The following is a 25,493-nucleotide window of genomic DNA, read 5'->3' as shown; positions in this document are numbered from 1 at the left end:
TTTTGGGTCTTGGCTCATGCTGCAGCTTTCATTGGGATGATTGAGCTTTGGTTTCCATGTCATAACCATAAGCCTATGATTCGTCACCAGTTATGGCCCTCTGGAGCAACTTTGGGTTGTTGTGGACAGAGTTATTAGCATTTATGGGTTGCTGTTTTTAGTCGAACTTGAGCAATTTTGGTACGAATTTTGCAGTGACCCGTGCCATGCCCAAGCCATTTCTAAAAGTCGAATTGCACAAACCAATCGATATGTTTAGGTCCTCAGCAACTTCTCTAGTGGTGCTTCGACGATTGGCCAATACTAATTTCTTCACTTCATCAATGTTTTCATTTGTTGTTGACGCGATCGGGTATCCTCCGCTCTTCGTCGTTCACATCTTCTCGGCCCTTTGAGAACATTTTGTACCACCGATAAATGTTGCTTCGGCCCAAGGTAGCTTCTCCATGTGCCCCAGTCAACATTCGGAATGCATCAGCGCTCTTAATTTCGTTTTTCACATAATATCTGATGCAGATTCTTCGATCCATTTTTTGGAAACGGCAAAAATCGAAGACAAGCCTAAACACGTCCCAGAAAAACAGCTGTCAAAAATTAACGGAGCATTCAAAATGGCCAAACGTTTTGGCATAAGGGAGAGGCATAAGTACCATACATAATGCCACAAAAAAAATCAAAAATTAAGTATGTACGTTACCGGAAATTCAAATTTTGCATTACTTTTTGGGCAGATCTCATATACAATACTCTAATATATTTGCATATTAATTGGTTAAGCCAGAATAGATGCGTAGCGACAATCCCTGGTATTTATTTAGAGAATATTACATATTATTTTTTAACAGGTTGAACAGCTTATCTTGAAAACAGGTACTTTTGTTTCATATTTGATTTCATGGGGAAGTTTGTTGAATAACGTTAAACCTATTGCTTTGGGCCCATGAGCAGTATTGTGTGTCCTGACAAATGGTTGGTGCAGGTCATTGCAGGTCCTTGTGTGGTGACTATGGTAATTGTGGTTGGACTTGTAATGGGAGATATTACCCTGTGCATGTAAGGTGGCATTAAATATATATATGTGTATGCAAGGTGCTGGTAATCGACCAAGTCGTTTGAAGAGACGTTTGAAGAAATGGTTTGCATTTATTGAGCCTCATCTCTCGCTAGACTGCTGTTAACGTCTCAGCTGTGTCCATGGCATGGTTTAATGTCCTTAGTCAATCGAAGGAACAAACTGTTGTTTGATTAGAATAAATGGAAAAGAAATGAGTGTGGCGTGGTGATTGAACACTTCTATCTAAAAGGCTTAACAATGTAGGAAATCCAAGATGAGTTGGAGGAATTTCATGGCACATCTGCTCCCATGGTTGTCACTGTTTACAATTGGATAAATGAGTTTAAACATAGCAGTACATCCACAAATGAATGACATCGTATGACCTTCAGTGTAAGTGACTTCCTCCAAAATGATTGATAGCGAAATCCATGATGTAGTTTAGAGTGAATGGTAAATCGAAGTTTGCAAAAGATTTGAGGCCTCAGGCATATTACAAGATAGTATCGGCCAACAAGGAGATGGCCACGGTTTTTTGGGATGCAAATGGAATCATCTATATCAATTACTTGCAAAAAGACAAACAATAAATGGAGAGTATAGTGTTGTTATTGCATTAGTTGAGTGAAGAAATCAAGAAAAAATGTCATTTGCGAATGAAAAAAAATCCTCTTCCCTTAAGACGATGCATGGGTGCACACATTCTAAGTTTCAATGGTGAAATTTTGGATTTAAAGTTCCAATTATCACGTGCAACATCCATCGCACACACCAGATTTGGCCCCTAGTGACTTATTATTATTTCCATTCTTAAAAAAATGACTCAGCTGAAATTCACGTCAGACTAGGAATCCCTCACCTACACAAATGCCTATTTTGATTTTTGACAGGCTTACTTTTTAGATGGCTTAAAAAAGTTGGAGTAATACCGCAACAAGTGTATCAAGCTAAAAGGAGATTATGCTAAAAAATATAAAAAATCTACCAAAAATAATTTGTTTTCCATTTTATCCTCAGGAGGTATGGAATAGCCAATATTGTGTGACATAGCAGAGTGTTCATTGCGTACATTCCTCTCGGGCCCTCCACCGGTTTGTATCGTCCATATCGGCCGACATTTGGATGTCCGACTCGGTCATCGTCTTCGGGGCTTCTGAATGCTGTTTGCCTTTTTTTCCCCGTATATATATGGTTTTCCAAAGGATAGAGAGTAGGGCAAGTGATTACTTAGGGGATGATCAGTTTGGGTTTAGGAAGGGGAGAGGTACGCGTGATGCCATTGCAGTAATGAGCTTATTAATCGAGAGGAATATAGAACACAACCGGGAGGTATTTGCCTGTTTCGTAGATTTTGAAAAAGCATTTGATAGAGTTAGTTGGGAAAAACTAATGAGTATATTGCAGAAAATAGGAACAGATTGGAGGGAAAGGAGGCTAATCCGCAACCTGTACATGTCTCAGACTGCTCAGGTGCAAGTGGGGAACGGAGAGTCCGGTTGGGCAGTGTTAGGAAGAGGTGTAAGGCAGGGTTGCCCTTTATCACCGTTGCTGTTCAACCTGTATGCAGAGGAAATGATTAAAGAGGCATGGGAAGAACTGGAGGTAGGAATGAAAGTGGGCGGGGAATTCGTAAAATCAGTTAGGTTTGCTGATGACCAAGCTTTAGTTTGTCAGTCAGCCAAGGGATATGCAAAGAATGCTGAGTGAATTGGAAATTCAGTGCGACAGGTATGGGATGAGAATCAATATTAACGAAACAAAGGTTATGCGATTTTCTAGAAAGAAAAAGGCCAAGCTTAACATTAAAAAAGGAGGGCAAAAACTTCAGCAGGTAGAACAGTTTACGTATCTCGGTAGTGTTTTGGACCAACACGGTCAAAGTAGTAGGGACGTAAGGAGAAGAATTGCGCTAGGCAAAGAGGCTTTCACAAGGAGGAGGGAGTTGATGACAGGGACGCTGAGTAAGGATGTTAAGAAAAGACTCGTGAAAACTTTGATATGAAGCGTAGCTATGTACGGTGCGGAAACGTGGTCATTGAAGCAGGAGGATAGACGTAGACTGGAGGCTTTTGAAATGTGGGTGTGGAGAAGAATAGAGAATGTGAAATGGGCAGAGAAGAAAACAAACGAGGAAGTACTTGGTATGGTGGGCGAAGAGAGGGGTTTGTTGGGAGCAATCCTATGGAGGCAGGAAAAGTGGCTGAAGGGGGTATTGATTGGCAGCGGGATGTTGAAGACTGTAATAGAGGGGAGAATGTTAGGCAAACGAGGAAAGTGAAGGAACAGGATAGGGATGTTGGATGGGATGAAGGGAGGAAGAAAGTACTCATAGCTGAAGAGGGACCTGATGTAAAATAGGATGTTGTGTTTTGCTAGGGGTCACAAATAATTTAATTAGTAGTTATGTCCATCCAAAAACCTACCTTAACGGGTAGATTACCTAATAGTATAATATGGTTTTCCACCCAATCAGGTGTCATTTGATTGGTCCGTATCAGGGTGCCTTCCCATTGGCCGCCCGTCGGTTCTGGTTTCTACCATTACTCTAAGGATAGGTTTCCAGGTGTTGCTCAGGTAGAAGCTTGAGTCCCTGTTGAAATTACGTTTTTGGAGGTGGATCTCGATGGCCTCCTTAGTGAGTCGGTCCCAGTGTCCATTGGAGTGGCAGATAATTTTGGTCCCCTCCCACCTTATTTTATGGTCCTTGGTAAAGCAATGGTCCGCCACTGCTGATTTCTCCAGTTGCCCCAGTCTGAGATGCCGCTGATGTTCTTTCAGCCTTTTTCTATCGTGCGGCTCGTCTCACCCACGTAGACTTCACCATACTCGCGGTGACGTAAAGTGAATTATGTCCTGGCATGTAATTATGAATGTATAATCAAATCTTGAAATTATGTTTCTGAGGAGACCAGTGAAAAAACATTTAACATTGAGGTTTATGTAATATGGAGAGTATTTGGAAAACATTATAAAATTGTCCATTATTAAAATAGAAAGAAAGACTCGTACTCTTCCACAGGTACAACGCGTTTCACCGACTTGCGGCATCATCAGGTACCTGATGATGCCGCAAGTCGGTGAAACGCGTTGTACCTGTGGAAGAGTACGAGTCTTTCTTTCTATTTTAATAATGGATATTAATTATTTCCACGAAGTGAAGCCTGAAACAATAGAATATATTATAAAATTGTGTTTTGGAAATTTAATAATTAACAAGATTTTTGCATGAATATATGTAGAACATGAGCTATGCCTTTGTTCATGGAGCTCCTTCCAATCGAATGGTGTTTTGATTGCGTAGTCTTCATACTTGTGTGATACATGTTCAAAGGAACGTTTTACCTCAATCTTGTTTTGATGCTGTGACTGTTCTGATGTGGTTTTCTGTCGTGAACACCCTTTTTGACTAAGAAAGGAGAAATATGGACATAATCAGGAATGTCAAGTCCCCTAACAAACCTCTAGTCTCTTTCTCTGCTCCCTCCCTGCGCAGAAGATGAGCAAGGCCTGCACAGGGTGTGACAACACAATTTCCTTTTTAAAGGGGTTTTACTTTATAAAAAAGGAAGTTATGTTGCCGCACCCTCTATTATAATTGTTAGGTTAGTGTAATTCACATAGGTGCCTCTATATTATAAACCCAAGTTATTAATTCTTTGTATTATTTAATTCTTAAAATGTTTTCTCACCTTCTCACAGTCATGATTAAATATCAAATGAATGGATTACTTTTTTGGCTACTTTCCTACCAGTTTAATAGCGACTCAATTGAGTGTGACATGATTGAGGTGGTAATGATCATTGTTGCATTTCTAGAGGAAAAGATAAATTCTAGGGGATCAAGTTGGTGTGGTGGTTAGCGTTCTGGCTTCCAACCCGGGTTTGAATCCTGGAGGTGGCTGATAGTTTACTGTGGTATCGTGATCCCTACTTCAGGTGCTTTGTAAAAAGCACTTTGAATGAGTATGCTGGATTCCATGGCACCTTTCGTTATGAGTGGTCTAATGCAGACGTCAGGTTTCTCTCCTCCCTTCCTCCTTTCCCATCCATCCCTAATGGTGTAAATGACCTCAGCTGTCGGCCGCCTCCCCTAAACCTACTACAATGGTAAATTCTAAAAATTTTGCTTTTTTTTATTGCTTTTATGTAAATAGCCATGCCTACATTGCAAGCAATAATTTGGAAATTATATTAGTAATATGTATTCTCAATTAATTAATGATATTACTTTTAATAATCATAGCTCTTCGTATAGTTATATATTTGTGTATGATAACACATACTTAGTTTTAATGGATTCATTTAGTGACATTGTAGGAACAAAATGGGAATAGTGAATGCAAAGTGAAGTGTATGTTTTGTAAATCTTTGTGTAAAGTGTTTGGACTTCTGTTGCTTAACAGTGATATGAGTTGAGTAATGTGTAAAGATTATAAAGGCAAATCATAACCATAGGTTAAGATCAAGTGAGTCTTCATGGTTCATGTGTTCCATGCCCTTGAATTTACTGATTCCAGTTGCCAACATGTGTATGGTTTGATTTTCACTGTAGGTCAGCATAAAAACTGTATCCATCACCAGAAGGAAGGCCACATGATCCTGAGCTGTGACCTAGAAGCATCGCACACACTAGAAAGCGATATCACCCTTAGTTTGCAATTGCTGATGAAGAATGTCGTATCGCAGGTAACTGTTTCATTACAAATTCAGTCAATTACTGACTTAAAGCCTTTTCTCTCATGCTTGATTATTTTTCAAGACCCTTGAAATCATATTGAAGTATTATCCCTTGTAGTTGGAAAATCCTTTTTTTTCATGGAAACCTAGAAATAGGAGATTTGCCATGTAAATGCCTTTTTCCTTGTCCAATTATCAAAAGAAAAGATAAAAACATGATGGAAAAGAAGAAATAAAAGTGATGGAAAATTGAGCTGGAAAGGAAGATTCAAACACTGTAATTGCAATCAATTCACTGCCAGCTGAACTGTTTTTAAAAACTGAAGAAAATAATTGTACTCTCCACAATTTCTTGATCTTCTTTCAGTTTAAAAATATGACGAGGTCTCCATGCCCGTCTCTATTGATTTTGTAATCTGAGGTCAATTGCAAAATTTTATTCAAGCACTTGACCACTAATTACCAGTCTTGTATGCACAGGGAAGAGTAGGCTGAAAGTCAGCAATTGATGAGTGCCCACAATGCGATTCAGAATCGTTCTGGAAAAGTGAGTGCACGTATTGAAACCACTGGCATGGCTCGCTTTTTGATATTATAGGGTTTGGAACGTGGAAAACAATCAATTGAGTGAATTTTTGTGTTTTGAATGAATGTGTTAAAACATTTGGCTGCTTACCCAAACAATGCAACAGTTTTTAACTCCACAAATCTGAAGTGTCTTCCTTCATCGTAAAGGATTTTTACCTTTTTACATGTGAAAATGTTTTTTAGAAACCTTCACGATTCGTAAGCTTGTTCCAACTTCCTCTTTAGATGCCCTTATACTATGCCAAAATACATTCATATCTATCCAATAGTGTAATCTTTTGGGAAAATACTACTATCACATGTACTACATGTTAAGTACTTTCAGTAAGATGGCAACGTCTGGTAATACCTGTGCCCACTGAAAACGCAAGAAAAATTGAGAGGAATACTGGGTGAGGTTGATCACTAATCATTTATCACTAATTTTGTGGAAAGTGAGAAATTGCAACCTCCCGAAAAAACTGTGAAGGAGAAGAAAAGTACCATGGAACGTTTTAATTATTCTCAAGTCATAGATACTGATAGTAATATTAATAATAAAGAGCTTGTTCCTAAGGAGACGCTGGTGTGCTCTTCCGTTGCTCGCAAAGCAAAATTACAGCCACTGCCTGCGGAACCGCATACCATTGCATGCAACACGAGGAAAGAAGATGAAGAGGGATACTCCATGGTTTCATATAAGTGAAAACCTCAGCCGAAGCTGATTGTGGGGACATCAAACTTGGACAGTTGTTTAGCCGGACTGCCGAGGATGGTCCACCTGCACGTTTGGTGATTCAAAGAAGGCACAACAATTGAAGCAGTTAAAAAGTATATATCAAGCAAAATACCTGGGAAGTACTTTGAGATTGAGCAGCTGAAGGTATCTAGATGCACCTAAACCTCTTTTCGTGTATCTGTTGGAGAAGACTTAAAAGATGTCGAGGAAAGTCATGGCTTTTGGCCGGAACATGTCTCTGCCGGTAGGTATTTTTTTCTGAAGGCCCACCTGACCTCCTCAAAGGGTTAGTCAAAATTATGCAGACTTTTACAATTGCGCAAGCCAATATTCAGTGCCTCAGGAACGAAGTAAACCTGCTGGAAGTGGCTATAAACGAGTGTGAACCAGACATTTTGTGTGTTACTGAGCATTGGTTAAAATATGAAGAACTAATAGCTTAATAAATGAACTTCCACGAAGTTGAGGCTGAAACTATTGAGATAAAACTAATAGCTTTCTCACTCTCAAATTACTCTCTGGTGTCCTCATTTCTGCGGTACTACTTATATATACGGAGGTGTGGCCATACTCGTGCATAGCACAATAAAGGTTACTATTGACTCATTTGACGTGCCTTTGAAGGAAGAGAAAACTTTGGGATGTGCAGTGTGTTGCCATGAAACTCCAGTGGCATAGCTCATTTCCATCTCTCAACCACCAACTGGGGATTTTCATGCATTTATTAAAAAACTGGACCAACTCTTTTGTTCCTTATATTTGCAAACAACCGAATACTTGTGTTGAACGGTGACCTGAGCTGTAATCTCTTATTTGACTCCCCTCACAGATATGAATGACTGAAAATGTTCAAAACTTACGGCATGGAATGTTTTAATAATAATCCTTCCAGAGTCACTCCCACATCCGCCACCCTAATTGATTACGCTGTGACCAACCTTAACCAAGAAAAAGTAGTTCCAACTGTTAGTGACCTAGGTATAACAGACCATTGTAGAGTGAAAATAAGTATTGATACTAACCAACCAATGGAGAGACTAAATGATAAAACTTAACTAAGGCGGTCTCTTACTCATGGAAATATGCAGCATTTTCTGCTCCTTTTACAGTCCCAAAACTGAAACAACGTCTATGACCTTAAGTCAGTAGACGAAGGTTTCAATTACTTTTATTCAATTTTCAAACACAATTTTGAATTGTGTTTTCTAGTAACACATCATAAAATATTTCATAGAGCATAATGAAAGCCATGGCTAACTGATGAGATCCGTTAATACTCAACTAACCTAAAAAAACTTGCTATCTCCAGTAAAAGTTCAAACAATCATGAACAAAGGTTACTATGTAAGGAATTTCAAAAGTATTACCGTAAACTGATTTTACCTTGAAAAGAACTTATAATGATAATAAGTTACTTAATTCCAATAATAAGTCCAAAACTGCATGGTAAATACTTAATGATTGTGGAGGCAAGAAAAGTCCACACTTTGCTCTCCCAAAACAGACAAAAACCACAACTACACTGGAAACCATCGAAAAGGGACAAGATATTGTGATGGACGATAGGCGAGTGAAAGTGAGCGAGATAGCTAAGGCCGTGGGGATATTGGAAGAAAGGGTACAAAACATCTTGCACAAAGAATTAAAGATACGAAAGCTCTGCACAAGGTGGGGACTTCATTTGTTAAATGCCAATCAAAAACATATGCACAAATAGTTTTTGTAGGAATGTTTGGACCGATTCAAAGAGGGAACCAACTGCTTTAGTGTCGCTATTTGTCACTATGGATGGGATTTGGTCCACCACTATATACCAGAAATGAGACGGCAGTTTCATTTCTGGCATATAGTGGTGGGACCCGTGGTGGACCCAGCTATTAGTTGGTGGAAGGTGGTGGTTCAGCACCAAAGGAGGTGGAGTCGATCACATCTGCCGGTAAGGTCATGGTCAGTGTGTTTTGGAATGCAAAGGCAATCCTGTTAACTGATGCCTTGAAAAAGGTAGACCAATTACAGGCAAATACTACTGCAACCTTCTTGACCAGCTGGATGCCGAAATTCGGGAGAAGAGGCTTGAAGAAGAAAAAATCACCAGGACAACGCACCTGCTCACAAATGTGCCGTGTCGATGGGAAACTCCAGGTTTTGGTGCATGATTTGCTCGGCCATCTCCCCTATTCTCCTGATTTAGCACCCTCAGACTTCAGTCTGCTCCCAAACCTGAAGAAATTTGTTACTGGGCAGTGAGTTGCGTCCAATGAAGGAGTTGAGAGGGCCATAGACGGATAATTTCACAGCCTTCCAGACTCTCACTTCCGGGAAGGAATACTGATGTTGAAGAAATGCAGGACCAAGTGTGTTGAAGTCAAGGGAGATTATGTAGAAAAATAAAATCATTTTTAACTGAAAATTGATGTCTTTAATTGTCAGGCTGAGAACTTTTCACCATACCCTTGTACATTTAATTCAGCAGCCTTTTGCTGTATCTAGGAAAGGTCCTCATCACCCTCCTTCATTTAGTTTTAACGAATTGCCATTGAATAGAAAGAAGAATGGAAAGATCCAAGAGAGATGGAAGGAGTATATAGAACTGTATAGTAAAGAACTTAGACATTGAAAAGAAGATAGCTTAGCTCCAGGCATACTAGACAATGAGATAGAAAGGCCATTAAGAGAGATGAAACTAAATAAGGCCGTGGGGGTAGATAACATTCCTGTGGAACTACTGAAATGTTTAGGAAAATGTGGGAGGAAGAGGCTGTATGGGCTGATTCGTAGTATCTATGAGGAAGGAATCTGGCCGGAAGACTTTGTGAGATCAGTTTTAGTTCCTATTCCGAAAAAGGTAAAGGCTACATCATGTGAGGACTACAGGACAGTAATTTTGATATACCACGCAGCTAAAGTTGTTCTCAGGATCATAAACAAAAGGCTAGAGAGTAGGGCAAATGATTACTCAGGGGATGACCAGTTTGGGCTTAGAAAGGGGAGAGGTACCCGTGATGCCGTTGCAGTAATGAGATTATTAATTGAGAGCAATATAGAATACAACCAGGAGGTATTTGCCTGTTTCGTAGATTTCAAAAAAGCATTTGATATAGTGAATTGGGAAAACTAATGAGTATATTGAAGAAAAGAGGAATAGATTGGAGGGATAGGAGGCTAATCTGCAACCTGTACATGTCTCACACTGCTCAGGTGCGAGTGGGGAATGGGGAGTCCGGATGGGCAGTGTTAGAAAGAGGTGTAAGGCAGGGTTGCCCATTATCACCATTGCTGTTCAACCTGTATGTAGAGGAAATGATTAAAGAGGCATGGGAAGAACTGGAGGTAGGAATGAAAGTGGGTGGGGAATTCGTGAAATCAGTTAGATTTTCTGATGACTAAGCTTTATCCATGAAGATGACATTAAGTGTTTGAAACCCGGGTCGTGAATAAATCTCTATTCAAGTGAAATTTGCATAGTTTGTTTCCTTTCCATCATGGATAAATTTCACAGGGTTAACCCTAATACCGTTCGGTTTGTTAAGCTTTAGTTTGTCAGTCAACCAAGGGGTTACAAGCATTTCTGAGTGAACTGGAAATTCAGTGCGACAGATATGGGATGCAAATCAATATTAATAAAACAAAAGTTATGTGATTTTTTTGGAAGGAAAAGGCTAAGCTAAACATAAAAAATAGGAGGGCAAAAACTTGAGCAGGTAGAACAGTTTACGTATCTCGGAAGTGTTTTGGACCAACACGGTCAAAGTAGTAGGGATGTAAGGAAAAGAATTGCGCTAGGCAAAGAGGCTTTCACAAGGAGGAGGGAGTTGATGAGAAGGACGTTGAATAAGGATATTAAGAAAATACTCGGAAAAACTTTGATATGAAGCGTAGCTATGTATGGCGCAGAAACGTGGTTATTGAAGCAAGAAGATAGATGTAGATTGGAGGCTTTTGAAATGTGGGAGTGGAGAAGAATGGAGAAGGTGAAATGGGCAGAGAAGAAAACAAATGAGGAAGTACTTGGTATGGTGGGTGAAGAGAGGGGTTTGTTTGGATAAATCCTATGGAGGCAGGAAAAGTGGATGAAGAGGGTGTTGACCGACAGTGGGATGTTGAAGACTGTAATAGAGGGGAGAATGTTAGGCAAACGAGGAAAGGGCAGGGACAGGATGAAAGGAGGAAGAAAGTACTCAGAGATGAAGAGGGAGCTGATCTAGAGTAGGATGCTGGATTTTGTGTTTTGTTAGGAGTCACAAAATATTTATTTAGTAGCTCTGTCCATCCAAAAACCTACCTTAATTGGTTGATTCCCTAATAATAATAAAGAAGAATGAACCCAGTGTTAATTGGTTTAGAACTGGACTTAAGAAGCCACTTTTAACCAAATGCTATTGCAGTTTGGATGAGTTTATGAGTGATGACTTGTAATTGTCGGCTGTGTTACATATAAGGGTGTGTATTTTTCTAAACTCTTTTGGGATTGACGGCTGTTTTTCATCTCATTGTGTTTATTGCTCTAATTATATTTGATGTACATCTTTGTGACCAAGTACTATGTCACATGCCTGACGAACAGAACAGTATAATAAATAAATTTCATTTTCAGTATTCTCTTCTGGGGCTCCTCTTCCATTGCTAAAGTAATGTTTAAAATTCCAGAGAGGATGCAATGGCTCATGTGTGATTCACCTCCTCTGCTCCATGTTTTCCCCTTCTTAAAAAACAATGCATTTATCCTCTCCCATGTATGTAGATGTCTGCTGTAATTGTACATGCTAAGCACAATCTTTTGAATTATTTAAATAATGACAGTTATCATTGTCACAATGCAAGGAGTTCTGTTAGCCTCCTTCCAATGTATGTCAGAATGAGATATTTTGCATGTCAGCTTAATTATGTATATCAAGCTTCTTTATGAAGTTAAAAATCTAAATAACATGCTAAAAAGTAAACTCCAAGACTGTTTACTGAGTACATTATTCTATCCTGTGGATGAATTTCTTAATTTATAACTTTTATTTGTATTATGTCTTGTATTATTCTTATCCAATACTATTAATGGATTCAAATTGCTAGAAAAATAAATCATTATTATTATTTGCGGTGGGGTATAAATTGTTTTCACAAAAAATGCAGTGGTTTTTAATAATTAATCATTCATTGCTGTTTTCAAAATTATATCCAACTATTTTTTGGTAAATTATTGGGGTATAAGTCATACCTGAAATAAATTTAATGTGTTTCCAGGGCGTTTTTGAGAGTGTTGTAAATATATAATGTATCAGAATGCTTTATTAATATGAGTTTCTTTCATTGAATGACTTCTTTAGAGAGGATTCAATGGAAATGAGATTATAATCATTTTACCTTATTCAGTCTTGTCTTAAAAAGGATAGGAATCACTGAATCCAATAATGTGTCTGTTTCCTGCTTCCAGGCTAAGAAAATAAGTAGCTCAATGTTTCATGACGTGGGAAAGAAGAGGGAGATAATGTCTCTGAGTTTGAATGATGAAAATCCTTTGAATTTGGATTCCAACGAGAACCAAGTTTACTTCTCTGCACTGGAGTCGAAGGGCGATGATGCTCAACCCCCAGAGGATGGCCTCATGGAAATCACTTTGAAGCCGGTAGGCGAGAGCGCCCTGGGTGACCACGTGGCGTGGGCGGACGTGGAGCACCTAATGTACCAGTCGTCGGAGGTGGATGCGGCTGGGGGTCAGCATCCAGCGTCCATCCCCGTGTGCCCATCAGCCCAGCAGAAGGCCATGGAGCCTTACATCTGCAAGCCACTCGGTACAAATCCCAAGGGAGCACAAGCATTTAAGTGGCAAGACAATGGTTGGTATTGCTCTTGAGCAATTATGACATTTGACGTATTTTGGAGTACTCCAGGTGACCCATCCCTGAAACTTGAAATCATTTTGCAGGGCCTTGCGTTTTAAGCGTTGTAGAAGATAGTCATATTTCTTGTCAAATTTAAATATGAAAAGTGTTGGAAGAAAATGTTTATGTTTAGAAGACTATGAATTGGGAAACTGCATTAGACTTTACACTTTGAAAAGTGTGCCTCAGATAGGGGTGGCTAAAATTGGGAATTTTTTCAGAGAGGGAGGGTAAACCTCATGTTACCCCTGAGCACTTGGTAGCGTAATAGTTAGCCTATAGTTAATGTACGCACACAGATAGATATGACATGTTCTTGAAACAAGCTCACCCTCAAGCGCCATGGTGCATGCACCAGTGTGCACACGTCTTTATCACTGCCTACCCACACTCTAGCCAAGGGACGAACCCCAGCGAGGGTACGATTCAACGGCCTCTATTGGGAACAAAGGAAACTCCAAGGCAAAGCAAAAGAAACAACTATCTAGCACCTTCCGTTTTTTTACACATTTGTCCAAAAACAAAACCAATGGGAACTCTAAGTATGAAAAGCAACAGTTTGTGTGCCATGGAGCAATATTTCACCATATGCTGAATGTGCTTTCATTGCCAATGAGGAAATATCGTCGTGTTTAAGAAGGGCTCTAAAAGTAATCATTTTCTCCTCATGCAAGGGATGCACTTTGATATACGAGGGTCATCCGGAAAGTAGTACCCGTTCGTGCCGCATGAAGTGCTGACGACGCGAGTAGCCGCTGGACGAGGTCAGATAGCTTCAGTGGCTTGTCTGCCTTCTCTGAGCCAAGTTGCGTGACGCTAGCATTGCCTGTGTTGTTTCTGTGATTGTTTACAATGTTTAAAAAAATTGAGAACGCCGCCAGTTGTGAAGTGAGGGCAGTGATTAAATTCCTCAATGCAAGAAACGTTCGCCCATGTGATATTCATCGCCAATTAAAGGAGGTGTATGGAGACAATGTAATGGACGAGTCGTCTGTTCGGCGGTGGTGTCGTAACTTCAACATGGGGAGGGGGAACACACACGACGATGAGCGTTCGGGGAGACCGTCTGTCATTACAGACCAACTGGTGAGCTCAGTTGACGAATTCGTGAGGAACGATCGGCCATCCACCGTATAGCCCGGACTTGGCCCCTTCAGATTTTCATCTCTTTACAAAGCTTAAAGACTTTTTGGCAGGAAAAAGATTTGACAGCGATGAAGAACTTAAAGAAGGAGTGACCCTGTATCTCAATGAGCTGGCGGCGAAGGACTATGCAGCAGGAATACAGAAACTTGTCACACGTTATGACAAATGCCTTAATTTGTTTGGAGATTATGTTGAGAAGTAGTTTAAAGTATCCTCTTTCAAATAAAATTTTTTATGTTTGTTAATATTTACTTTTGTGTCTTTATTTCACGAACGGGTACTACTTTCCGGATGACCCTCGTATAACTCAAGAATTTCTTTCTTCTTTTTACTACGTCACTCTATAATTTAGATTGAAAATAGGAATAATCAACAACTTTTTCAATGAAATACTGTGTGTCAGATTGAGTTTTCTGAGCATGGCAATGTTTTCTAAAAAACTGCTCCTGAAGTGACACTTCAGAAACTACCTTTTATGTTAGCTTAGACCCAGTTGGGTTTCTTCTAATGCCTTTATCACTTTGCATTTATCTCAGAGGTACATGTTATGTTTGGCATGTTTTTTAGTTTTCCACAGCTTCAAAACATTTTATTTCATTCACTGGATGCAGTGAGCATTGTCCCAGGTCTTGAAAATCTCAGTACTTGCCCCAGGTCTTGCAAATTTCAGTAATGTTTTGCGCAATCAATTTTCAACATCTACATAAAACCAAGAATTTTTGAGCCATAGCCCATGCTATAATTTAGTCAAGAGTTGATTTGTGGTTGTGCTGTGACCTGGTGGCTATTTAACATTGAAAAACACCTTTGCTCTGAAACCAGGCATCAGATTCTAGAGAAGCACCTGGTGTTGATGATGGGAGATGCACGTGAGCAGTGCAAGGGCCAAGTCTTTCCAAATGACGATCATGCTGTGTCTCTTGCTACCACTGTACTCCTCATTAATACCCGAGAGGTCATCAGTCATTTGTCGGTACTAAAACCATTCTTATTTATTGCAATATTTGATAAATAAACACCTCTATAAATGGGGCCTAAAATGCCGCATCCTTTTTTGGTTTGGTGGTTATCACTGCCTGGCTCGTTATTGCAATTGAGGAAAAAAAATGATAGAAGATTGTGAAAAAATAAAAACAGATTGCTGAGGGTATGTCAATGGGAGATATTTATCAATTGCTGGAAATTAGTAATCCAAGGATTTCATATTACCGTGGACAGTTTTTTCACCAGAATAAATGTAACTCGTGAGTTGTGTATAGGTCAAAAAATTTTGAACGGGTACATTGAGATGTGATGATGGAAAGGGAACACACCTATTCTTGTACAGCACCATTTGTCTCATGGGACACATCGAGTCGATAGGGGTCATCCGGCCAATCGTGTGGTCAAGTACATAGCATCATATAATCAATCGCATTCTGAGTAATGCCAGTGAGGCAGCACACCATCTTGCTGCCAAATAAACCTCTCTAGTTCCACTCCTTCCAATTGAGGATTGAGGCATAGTTTATAGTGCTTCAAGATAAGAAACACCAGTTGCTTCACTGAAAAATACCGATATTCATTTTCCAACACCCTCTATTTGCAATCTACAAGTATTTTCCAGGAGTATGAACTGCCTTAAAGTAATATGTCTCAAGTTTCAACATTATTCTTGGCAACCTTGCTGGTATTTTGTTTAGTGACCTAATGAGCAATCCAATTTATGACTTTTTTTATCTGAGGATGGGTTGACGGCACTCCCTGTCCTCTCGTTCACATTAGTGACAGACTTCCCCTTGGCATGAAAAATGAGGCCAAAAGAAATATGCTATCAAGAATGGAAAAGACTTTGTGAGGAGTGAATTTGATCCATTTATCCTTTGCTGCTTTCTGTGCTTTAATTGAAACTTTTAAGTAGTTTCTCGCTAGTATCAGGCCACAAGAAACATCATCTTGGGAGGAAACCACATTATTTAGACATAATAGTTTGTTAAATAATCACACTATTCAATTCTGTAAGTAATTAATTATAGCCATGTTTGTTTTGATTATACCTTGTCATATTCACGCGAGGTTGACTAAGTAATTTCACAACCATGTTTTTATTGAATTACTTAGAGATCAGTGTTATTATTTGCCAAGCTATCATGTTTACCTTCCACAACATCATGTGTGAATCTACGCAATTGATTATTTAGGTATATTATAACATGTTTGAAAATGACTCTGTGACAAATTTCAGCTGCACAGTTAAAGACAGATGCTAACTGTTGATAGCAGGACCTTCCCCAAACAGTTAGAATAAATTTTGGACAATATTTGTTTAACAGCTGCACTCATAACCCAGACTGGGTATCAAACTTATGAAAAAACTCGAACTTTGTAATTCTTCTGTATTTTATTTAGGCTTGACATCATTATCTTCATGCGCCTGTACCTGATGATGACATTGAATGTTAAAACCCAGGTCGTGTCTAAATAAAATGCTGTAGAATTACAAAGTTCTGGTTTCTCATTGCAGAATGAATCGATTCCAAAAAGCAATGCCTCAAAGAGCAAATTAAGAAAATACTTTGCCCCTGACAACTTTGTGGAAATCTCTTATACAATTGGAAATGGAAAATGTGCTGTCTTAATTACTATATTCAGTACAATGCATATTAGTGGATGACTCGTAAAAAAAGTTACTTTCTCCAGCAGTTTCTTGTAATTTACTATACTCAGTGGTTGAGGATCTGGACAAATTCTTGAGGGAACCAGTTTTCTATGTGATAACCACCATTTGACTTACCCTGTCCTCAGAGTCGATAACTGATTCTATCACTGGCCCATTTATTCCATGTCATTGAGCTCATCCTTGACCCATGGCATGAGTGCACAAGGAATGTCATGGGTTGGCTAAACAACAACTCCTACCCTGAGGGTCATGGGCCCCACCTAGGAAGGGAATCATGAAATGCCTCCATGGCAAGTGTTGTTCTAGGTCCTTGCTTAGAATAATTATTTAACTAACAAATTATCCCATTCCAATTCAAGGTGTTCCACCTATTTTAACAAATGTGGAAGGTACCTAATGACTATGGACTTTAAAGTGTAGTAATAATGCCTCATTCATTGCATTACATTATTTCTTTGCAACTCCTGCCTGCCTCGATGCTACCATTATAGCCTGGTCTCTTCCTCCTTCCCCTCTACCCCCTTCACTTGCCCTTCTTTCACACCCTTCAATGCACCATTACCTTTCAATATTTCCTCCATCCGCTTTAACCCCCCCAATTACTTCCCTTCTTTGCCCACCCTATGTAAAGTATAAAAGTCTTCACTAATATTTTTCCACATCCATACTTGAGGGGTCCCATTATGAATTCTTCTTCAAATCTAACTGAAATCTTCACGACCCACTTAAATTCCCAGCTCCAGCCTTTGCTACCCTTAACATTTCCTCAGCTTATACTAGGTCCGTATGCAAAGGCAAGTGGAAGAGATGCTGGGATAAGTGTTTGAGGTCCCCAGGGGAGTATTTTGAAGGGCACTGAGGCCTCCTCAGTGCTCCAAGTAGGCTATCTTTCTCAGCATATTGAATGGCTGGGTACTTTCCGCACGGACCTTATATGTTGGAAAGATACCTGTTCCTCCTGACCACTCCCCTATTCCACAATATCCCCGAGTAACTTTGCTCACTCTGCATAGTTGAACAGTTTCTCAAATCCAAGAAGCACACAAAGACATCCTGATTATATTCGATGTTCATTTCAAATAATGTTCTCATCACTGCCATGGCATCGTGCATTCCATTGAGGTGTTGCAGCGGTCACAGGTGATAGGCTGGTGCTTTGTCATGAGTTGACAGAGCCAGGGTGTGAGCCAAGATGGTAAGGAATTTAACTTGACAGTAGGGAAGAGGGGATTATTTACAAGTGTGTATTTTTCTTTGATGTTTCCTGGAATAATTGAGAAACTTTTTTCTTCCACAGCTAACAATAAGGATTGACTCGCTAGCAGTGGCAGTCTGCATTAGGATCTGAAACATGAATACAAAGGTTGACTTTGTGCATGTGTGGTGTTGTCCAGGCAAAGTTTATTTTGACTGTTTGGATCACTGCTGGACCCTCAAAGATTAGTAATACTGGAGCCTTGGTCGCCTATGAATGGTCATTCTGTGGATCAACATCTAGTGACACTGTGCTACCCTCATATTTTGCTCTTCCATTTTGAAGCAATTTCTGTACCTACTCTGATGAAAATATTAAGATGGAAAATGTTGTAAAGTTGTTTTTTTTTCAAGTAAGTATGTGTACTTTTTATTTGTACATTTTACAATGTATTTATAATTGCATAATTCATTCAGTTCACTCATTTGTTCTTCAACTGTGGCAAAGTGAGGTGCTCATCAATTCCCATGAAGCATTTGTCAACTGTGATTTAGAAGTATTTTATTTGCATTTTTGTACAACTTCTGTTTTGGAGGTTACTTTTCAGGTGAAATTATGGGATTTTCAAAAATCTGAATATATACGTTTTAACTGAATGCTCTTTTAATTGTGGATTCCTGTTTAGCGGCTACCATTGCAATTCCTCCCTCACGTAGTGAAAATGTCATTTCTGCAAGCTCTTCCTTTCAGATATCAGATTTCACATCTCTTTGATGTAAACTTTGAAGCAAAATTGTTAAATTATTCCCATAAATACAATATTCTCCGCAGGCAGCCAGAAGACAGTACATCGCTAAGGGCACCAGCTGTAAACACAAAGAGAGGAATAAGTCTGTAGTGTCGTGAGCGCTGTGTGTGTTTTATGCTGTTCTGTTTCCTTCTTTTCAGGAGAGCGTCATTTGAGACTGGAAGACAGGCATTTATCAAGTTGCACACATGGTTGTGGCCTTCATGTTAAACCAAATAGTTCATATTTTACACTTTAAGAGAAGGTAAAGCAATATAGTTCATTTGACACTTTAAGAGCCTGTCTATCCTTAGGAAATGAATGTCTTGAGGGAAGAAGGTGAGAAGACAGCTTGGAAGGGGTAGACATTAATTTCAAGGAGTGCAAAATCAATGTTTCTCTCAATTACGCGTGTACATCTTGCCCTGCAAGTGAGGGTAGTGTGGCAGGGGATGTAAGGGCATCCACCCTTGGAGTGTTTGCTAATTTTGAGCATTAGTATTGTGATCCCAGGAACTGGATAGTGAGATGGAATTTGATTTGAGTGGATCAATCTAAACTTTGGATGGTTTGGACACTTAAAGTGTTGAACTTAAAATAGAAGCAGAAATAAAAAAGTCAAAATAAATTAGAAGAGGGCAGCAGTTATGGGACTAATTGTATGATGAATTGCTGATCGCAGCCACTTTTCCACTTGATGAAATTATTTATTTTACGACCAGTTTTTGATGAATCACCTCATCATCAGGTCTGATCAGATAGGGAACACCCACTGGGTCACTTGGGTGTGTATGGGAAACAGTGACCCATGTGCACACCACTTGCAAAAATAATAAATAAGGAAACAAACTTACAACCACTCGATCACAGGGATGTGTTGATGAACAACAGTCACTCACGTGAATTGCATTCACACACACACACACTTGGGGTTTGTGAGGATATCTCCAATGTCAGGGACCCATTGTACTCACACAGGAATGAAAAACAAATGGGAATAAAAAAAATCAAAGGAAAAAAAAGAAGTTCCCGTTTGCAGTCACTCAATCATTTGTGTGTGTTAGACCTTTGAGAATCACACTCATTCACTCGTTCAGGGTTAACAAGGATTCCTCTTAAACCAGTGACCTGTAAATCACATAGATGAATACAAAATTATAAAACGGAACAAACTTAAAGCCAATCAAGTTTACGGTCTCGGCTATTTTGGTTTTCATTGCTCTGTGACTGTAGGTATGTTCATTTTAAATGTACGTCGAGTTACATGAAGTTATATAAGCTCTGACTCTGACCCAGTTTCTGGTTGAAGAATCCTTCCTCTGGTTATTTGTCATCATCTGTGACCACCACTTTACCTGTATTGTATGATTAATCAATTTTCATTGAAAGTCTCCGAGCACCTGCAGCTCCACCCAAGCTATGTGATTTTTCCGGTACCAGATCTTCCTGGGAAACCCAAACCGGCACAGGGAAAGGCACTGGCCCCCCTACCCTTAAGTGTGAATTTCACATGCCGAATAGGGCTTAGTACTGGGTGAACCCTACCATCACCCATTCCAGACCACCCTTAGGGTTGATTACTGTATTGGTGGTCTGGCAGATTGGTAAGAGTTCATCTAGAGTCATCCATCCAGTAATCTGATGTCACCCTTCGAAAGGAGGAGGAGGAAAATTGGCACATTTATGAAGCCAATGTAAATCTATGTATCTATAGGATGAAATAAGTGAATAACTTCCCTAGGCGCCAGCATGGTGGAAAGTAAGGCGAGATTATGATCCTATCAACATTTTCAGTTCTCTTGCCCATTTTGGTTGAATTACGATGTAATTATGTCATACTGGTATACTGAAATTACTATCAATACTTGTCGGAAGGAACTGACGAACTTGTCAAGGGAATGGGATGGGGTTATCGAAGTTTCCCACGAATAAGGAAGCTGGATTGTCTTTGCCTCCATCCCTAGATTAAGCCAAGCAGCGTCCATTTCCATTACAATTAATAAAAAGTTCACTAGTTTAATTGTATTTGAGTTATATTCACTTTCATCATAGTTATAAACCTAAGGTTGCTTTATTGAAGCCAAGGTGGTAGATAATTTCAATAATAAGCTAAACATTGGGAGTTGTCAAAATTAGGAGGTAGTGCCTACTGTGCTTTCTGTAGCATTTGTAATAACCCAAGAATCACACAACTTACATTTGTATTAGGTGATGTTAATCAATTACCTGGAAATTCAATCCAAGACCTTTAGGGCATCAACTGAGATTGCTGCCTAATACATCGCTGTACCTCAGATATTGTGGCTTCATTTAAAAGGGTAATCCAGCAATATGTGAGGAATGCAGAGCAGTAAGCTTGATTTTGCATGCAGCTTAAGTGGTTAACGGGGTAATGAACGAGGGGATGGAGAGCAAGGCATATTTTAGAATTAGGGGATGATCAGTTTGGGTTCAGGAAGAGGAGAGGCACGCATGATGCCATTGCAGTAATGAGATTATTAATCGAGAGGAATATGAAATACAACCAGGATGCATTTGCCTGTTTTATAGATTTCAAAAAGGCATTTGATAAAGTAAATTGGGTAGAGTTAATGAATATATTGGAGAAAATAGGAGTAGATGGGAGGGATAGAAGACGTATCCGCTACCTGACTATGGCACAGGCTACTCAGGTGCGAGTGGGGGCGAGGAGTCTGGATGGGTAGTGTTTAGGAAGAGGTGTAAGGCAGGGTTTTCCATTATTACCTGTGCTGTTCAACTCGTATGTGGAGGATATTATTAAAGAGGCATAGGAAGAACTCATTTTGTTTGGAGAGGCCAGTAAATGTTTTTTGCACAAGTATTTAGGCTGTGTACATCCAAAACCTACCTTAACCATTGAAGTACCAATAGTTATAATAATTTTGTTTCAAGTTTTTCAATGCAGAGCAACCAAAATGGCGGGAAACGAATGGGGCAAAAGAAGCATGATGGAGGATGCTGTGCAGTAATATGGGGACTTACTAAGGAAGGAAGAAATGGATCTGCCTTACAGTAAGGTGAAAGAAATATCAGGGGAGAAGAAGGGATAATCCATGCTATTTAATCCTGACTATTTAACATGTGGAAGGAAACTTGTGAAAGAGCCCATGGAGATTCTAGAAAGATAGAAAGAATACATAGAGGATGTAAATGGTAAGCACATTAGGCTGGCAACCTGAGACTTGGAAAGAGAAAATGGCTCTGATGGGGAAAACATAGGTCCAGGCATACTTGTTTGCCAGATAGATTGGGGTATTGAAATAAAATAAGGCTGTGGGCATTGATTATATTCTCATGTAACTACTGAAGGGATTTGGAATATATGGATGGAGGAGTTTTTATGGACTTGTTCAATTCAATCACGAAGAAGGAATTTGGCGAGAAGATTTCCTTAGCTAAGTTTTTAAGTCAAGCGAGAAAGAGAGTCATGTGTGAGGATTATAGAATGATAAGTTTGACTTCATATGCAGCTCAGGTGGTACTTAGGATCATAAATTAAAGGATGAAGGGGAGGACAGATGATTGTAAGTTTGAGTTTACAATTCGAGAGCAGTGATGAGGTCACTGACAGAGGTGACAGTAGAATGCAATAGGATGTCTTTACATTTCATAGATTTTGAGTAGACATTTGATAGATTAAATTGGATGGAATTTACGAATGTAATGCAGGAGATTGGAGGGATAGGTGACTTATCTGCAACTTGTACATGATTCAGACTAGTCAGGTGTGAGTGGGAGTCCGGATGGGGAAGTGTTAGGAAGAGGAGTAAGACAGGGTTGTCTATTATCACCTGTGCTGTTCAAGGTTTATGTGAAGGAAATGGTAAAGGGGGGCATGAGAAGATTGGTAATAATTCAGTGAGGAATTCATTCAATCGTTTAATTTTTGGATGATCAAACTTAGTTTGCCAGTCGGCCAAGGGGGCTGAGTCATTGTGGTGCATGTTAGAAAAGGGGTGTAGTGGGTATGGGATAAATGGAAATCAGTGTAAGCAAAACAAAGGTTATGAGGTTTTTTAGAAAGAGGAAAGCTAATTGAAGGTTGAAATTCAAGGGCCAAAACTAGAGAAGGTGGACCTGTGAATGTACCACAGAAGTGTCTTGGACCAAGGTAGTCGTAGTAGAATAGAGCTATAAGATGCAGACATTTGTTAAGGGAAGGAGCTTTCATAACGAGGAGGGATTTGATGGCGGGAACATTAAGGAAGGATGTTAAGAAGAGGCTTGTCAAAAATTTTATATGGAGCTTGGATATGTGCAGTGCAGAAACATGATCATTCCTTATCCATGGCTTCCAAAACGTATTTCTCTTCATCTTTTCCATTGTTTTTTGCTACTTTCATTATTCCTTGTCTGAGATATTGCCATCTTTGTTCTACTGTGCCCTTCCCCTTATTCTCTCTCAGAATTTTAAAAACAGCAATTGTCAATTTACTGGAAACCCACTGCCACAGACCAATTTATACCACATGACTCCTTGCACCCCATTGCACACGAACTAGCCGGCTTCCACTTGATGCTATACAGACACGTCAACATCCCACTTAACGAATCCCAGTGCAAAAAAGAAGTAGAAACCATAAAAAATATAGCCATTAACAACAGATGCAGTATAAATCTAATAGACACCCTATTACGCAAGTAAAGAAAAACCAAAGCATTACAGAGCATAACTTCTTCAACCCTGGAAACATTTCCCTTTGACCAAAACTTGTAATATTGGCACAGAATTCCCTACATCAGCCACCTGTCAAACAAAATAGCCAATAGATTCCCCAAAGATTAATATGAAGTTTCCTAAAAGTTGTTGTCTCTGGTGTAACTTTATGGAATTTGCATAACATATTGAAATGAAATAATTTACTTTGTAATTCCACACACTTTATTTAAAAAAAACACAACCCAGGTTTCAACGAAATTTTGTATCCCTCCCACTCCCCACTCCTAGACCTACCACTCTTCCAAGTCAAAAAGATGTAATTCTCTTTTCTTCCCAGCTACATTGTAACCTTTTTACCCCTCCACCCTCCCTCCCTCTCTGACCAACCCCCCCCCCCCTCCTATGATCAGAAGGTATTTATACCAAGTGTGCTTCTATGAGGACCACCTGATGATGACGTTCAACGTCGAAACCTGGGTCGTGTTCTTAAATAAAGTGTGTGGAATTACAAAGTCAATTATTTCATTTCAACAAAGTTCCCTTTTACACCCCTTTAAACCTCTCTGAACTATTGAGCAATTCCAAAGACAAAGTGGACAGAATGCCGAAAAGTGGAGTCTATGAACTGACGTGTGACTCCAACTCCCCTAAATACATGGGCCAAACAGGCAGAGCCAGATATAGATGGAAGATCCAAGAGAGATGGAAGGAATATATGAAAGAACTGTGCCGTTAAGAAGTTAGGCCATCAATGTTAGGAATAGAAAGAAAATATAACGTAAATGAGGATAGCTTATGTCCAGGCTTACTCCGTGGTAAGATAATAATAATACATTTTATTTGTCCAGCGATCAAGTATTTACAACTGTTACACTTGATTTAAGACACATCAGGGGAAAGTGACAAAATACATTCGTGGATACAAGACATATCAGGCATTATCAAGAAATTCAGCAATTGAATGAAACATTTTTAATTTTAACAACCTAAGTAGATTGACTTTAAATGCAGCCACACTTTTATAGGCCTTAATCTCAGCTGGGAGTTTATTATAAAGTTGAAAGCCCATAAAATTTGAGCCAGCGGCTGCATTTTTTGTGCATACATATAAAACGTGCAGCTTCTCATTCTGCCTTGTAGAATATTTGTGGATATCACAATTTTTCTCGTACTCAATCAGATTTCTTTTTGTATGTACTACTACATGAAAAATGTAAATACATGGCACTGGCAATACATCCAATTTTTTAAACAGGACGGCAAGGTGCATTGTGTTTTTCAAAACTCATTAGCCGAATGGCTCTATTTTGGACCTTATTAAAAAGCAGGCTGAGCTTAACTTACTGGTTAAAGTATTTATGTGTTCATCCCAAGAGATTTGAGAATTGTTGTGGAAGCCCAAAAATTTGGTATTTTGTAGCTGTGGGATCACCTTCCCATCAACCTCAATAGAAAGTACTTTGCTCGCTTTATTTTTATTTGCAAAATATATTTGGTGAAAATTTTCTATATTCAAATCTAGGAAATTATTATGATGCCAAGAGAGTAAGGTGTGACTAACCTGTTTACACTTAACTATCAATTCATCAAAAGTAGGCAATACAAGAATAATGTTGGTGTCATCAGCATATAACAAGGGGGTAGCACCATTTATGTGTTGAAAACTATCAACAAGGGCATTTATATAAGAAAGAAACAAGACAGGCCCAAGAACAGAGCCTTGAGGAACACCTCGATTTAGGACCTTACTTGGGGAAACAAAAGATGTGCCATTTTTAGATACAACCACATGTTGTATTCTGTCAAATAGGTAGGATTTAATTCAAGCATTAGGTTTGCCACAAATACCCATTCTTTGGAGTTTCTTGAGAAGTAATTGAATGTCAGCACAATCGAAAGCTTTCGAGAAATCGGAAAACATTGCAGCAACTTCCATTTTTTTATCTAGAGCATTTAAAGTCTGCGTTATTAACTGATTGTTAGCTTTTTGGGCTTTTAAGAGATGATTATCAAATTCCACAATTCATACCGCTTTACCGCATAATTCACCGAGAACATCTCGTTACAAAATATTTATAATATCCTGATGTTATGAAAACAGTATTACACATTGTA

General features: G+C 39.2%; 1 protein-coding gene across 1 annotated transcript in view; it reads left to right on the top strand.

Annotated features, from left to right (window-relative positions):
• Positions 1 to 18,544, top strand: part of LOC139688538 (tetratricopeptide repeat protein 17-like) — a 53,536-nt gene extending 34,992 nt beyond the window's left edge. Inside the window, exons 8-10 of the mRNA XM_071586070.1 lie at positions 5,607 to 5,740; positions 12,463 to 12,865; positions 18,013 to 18,544. Coding sequence (XP_071442171.1) covers positions 5,607 to 5,740; positions 12,463 to 12,865; positions 18,013 to 18,029 — 554 coding nt within the window. The 3' untranslated portion in view covers positions 18,030 to 18,544. The remainder of the gene's footprint in view (positions 1 to 5,606; positions 5,741 to 12,462; positions 12,866 to 18,012) is intronic.
• The last annotated feature ends 6,949 nt before the right edge of the window (positions 18,545 to 25,493 follow it).

The sequence above is a fragment of the Hetaerina americana genome, unplaced genomic scaffold (genome assembly GCF_022747635.1).
Source record: "Hetaerina americana unplaced genomic scaffold, ioHetAmer1.1.p SCAF_20, whole genome shotgun sequence".
In the NCBI taxonomy this organism is placed as follows: domain Eukaryota; kingdom Metazoa; phylum Arthropoda; class Insecta; order Odonata; family Calopterygidae; genus Hetaerina; species Hetaerina americana.
Note: the sequence above shows the minus strand (reverse complement) of the source record. Positions and strands in the feature narration are given on the sequence as shown.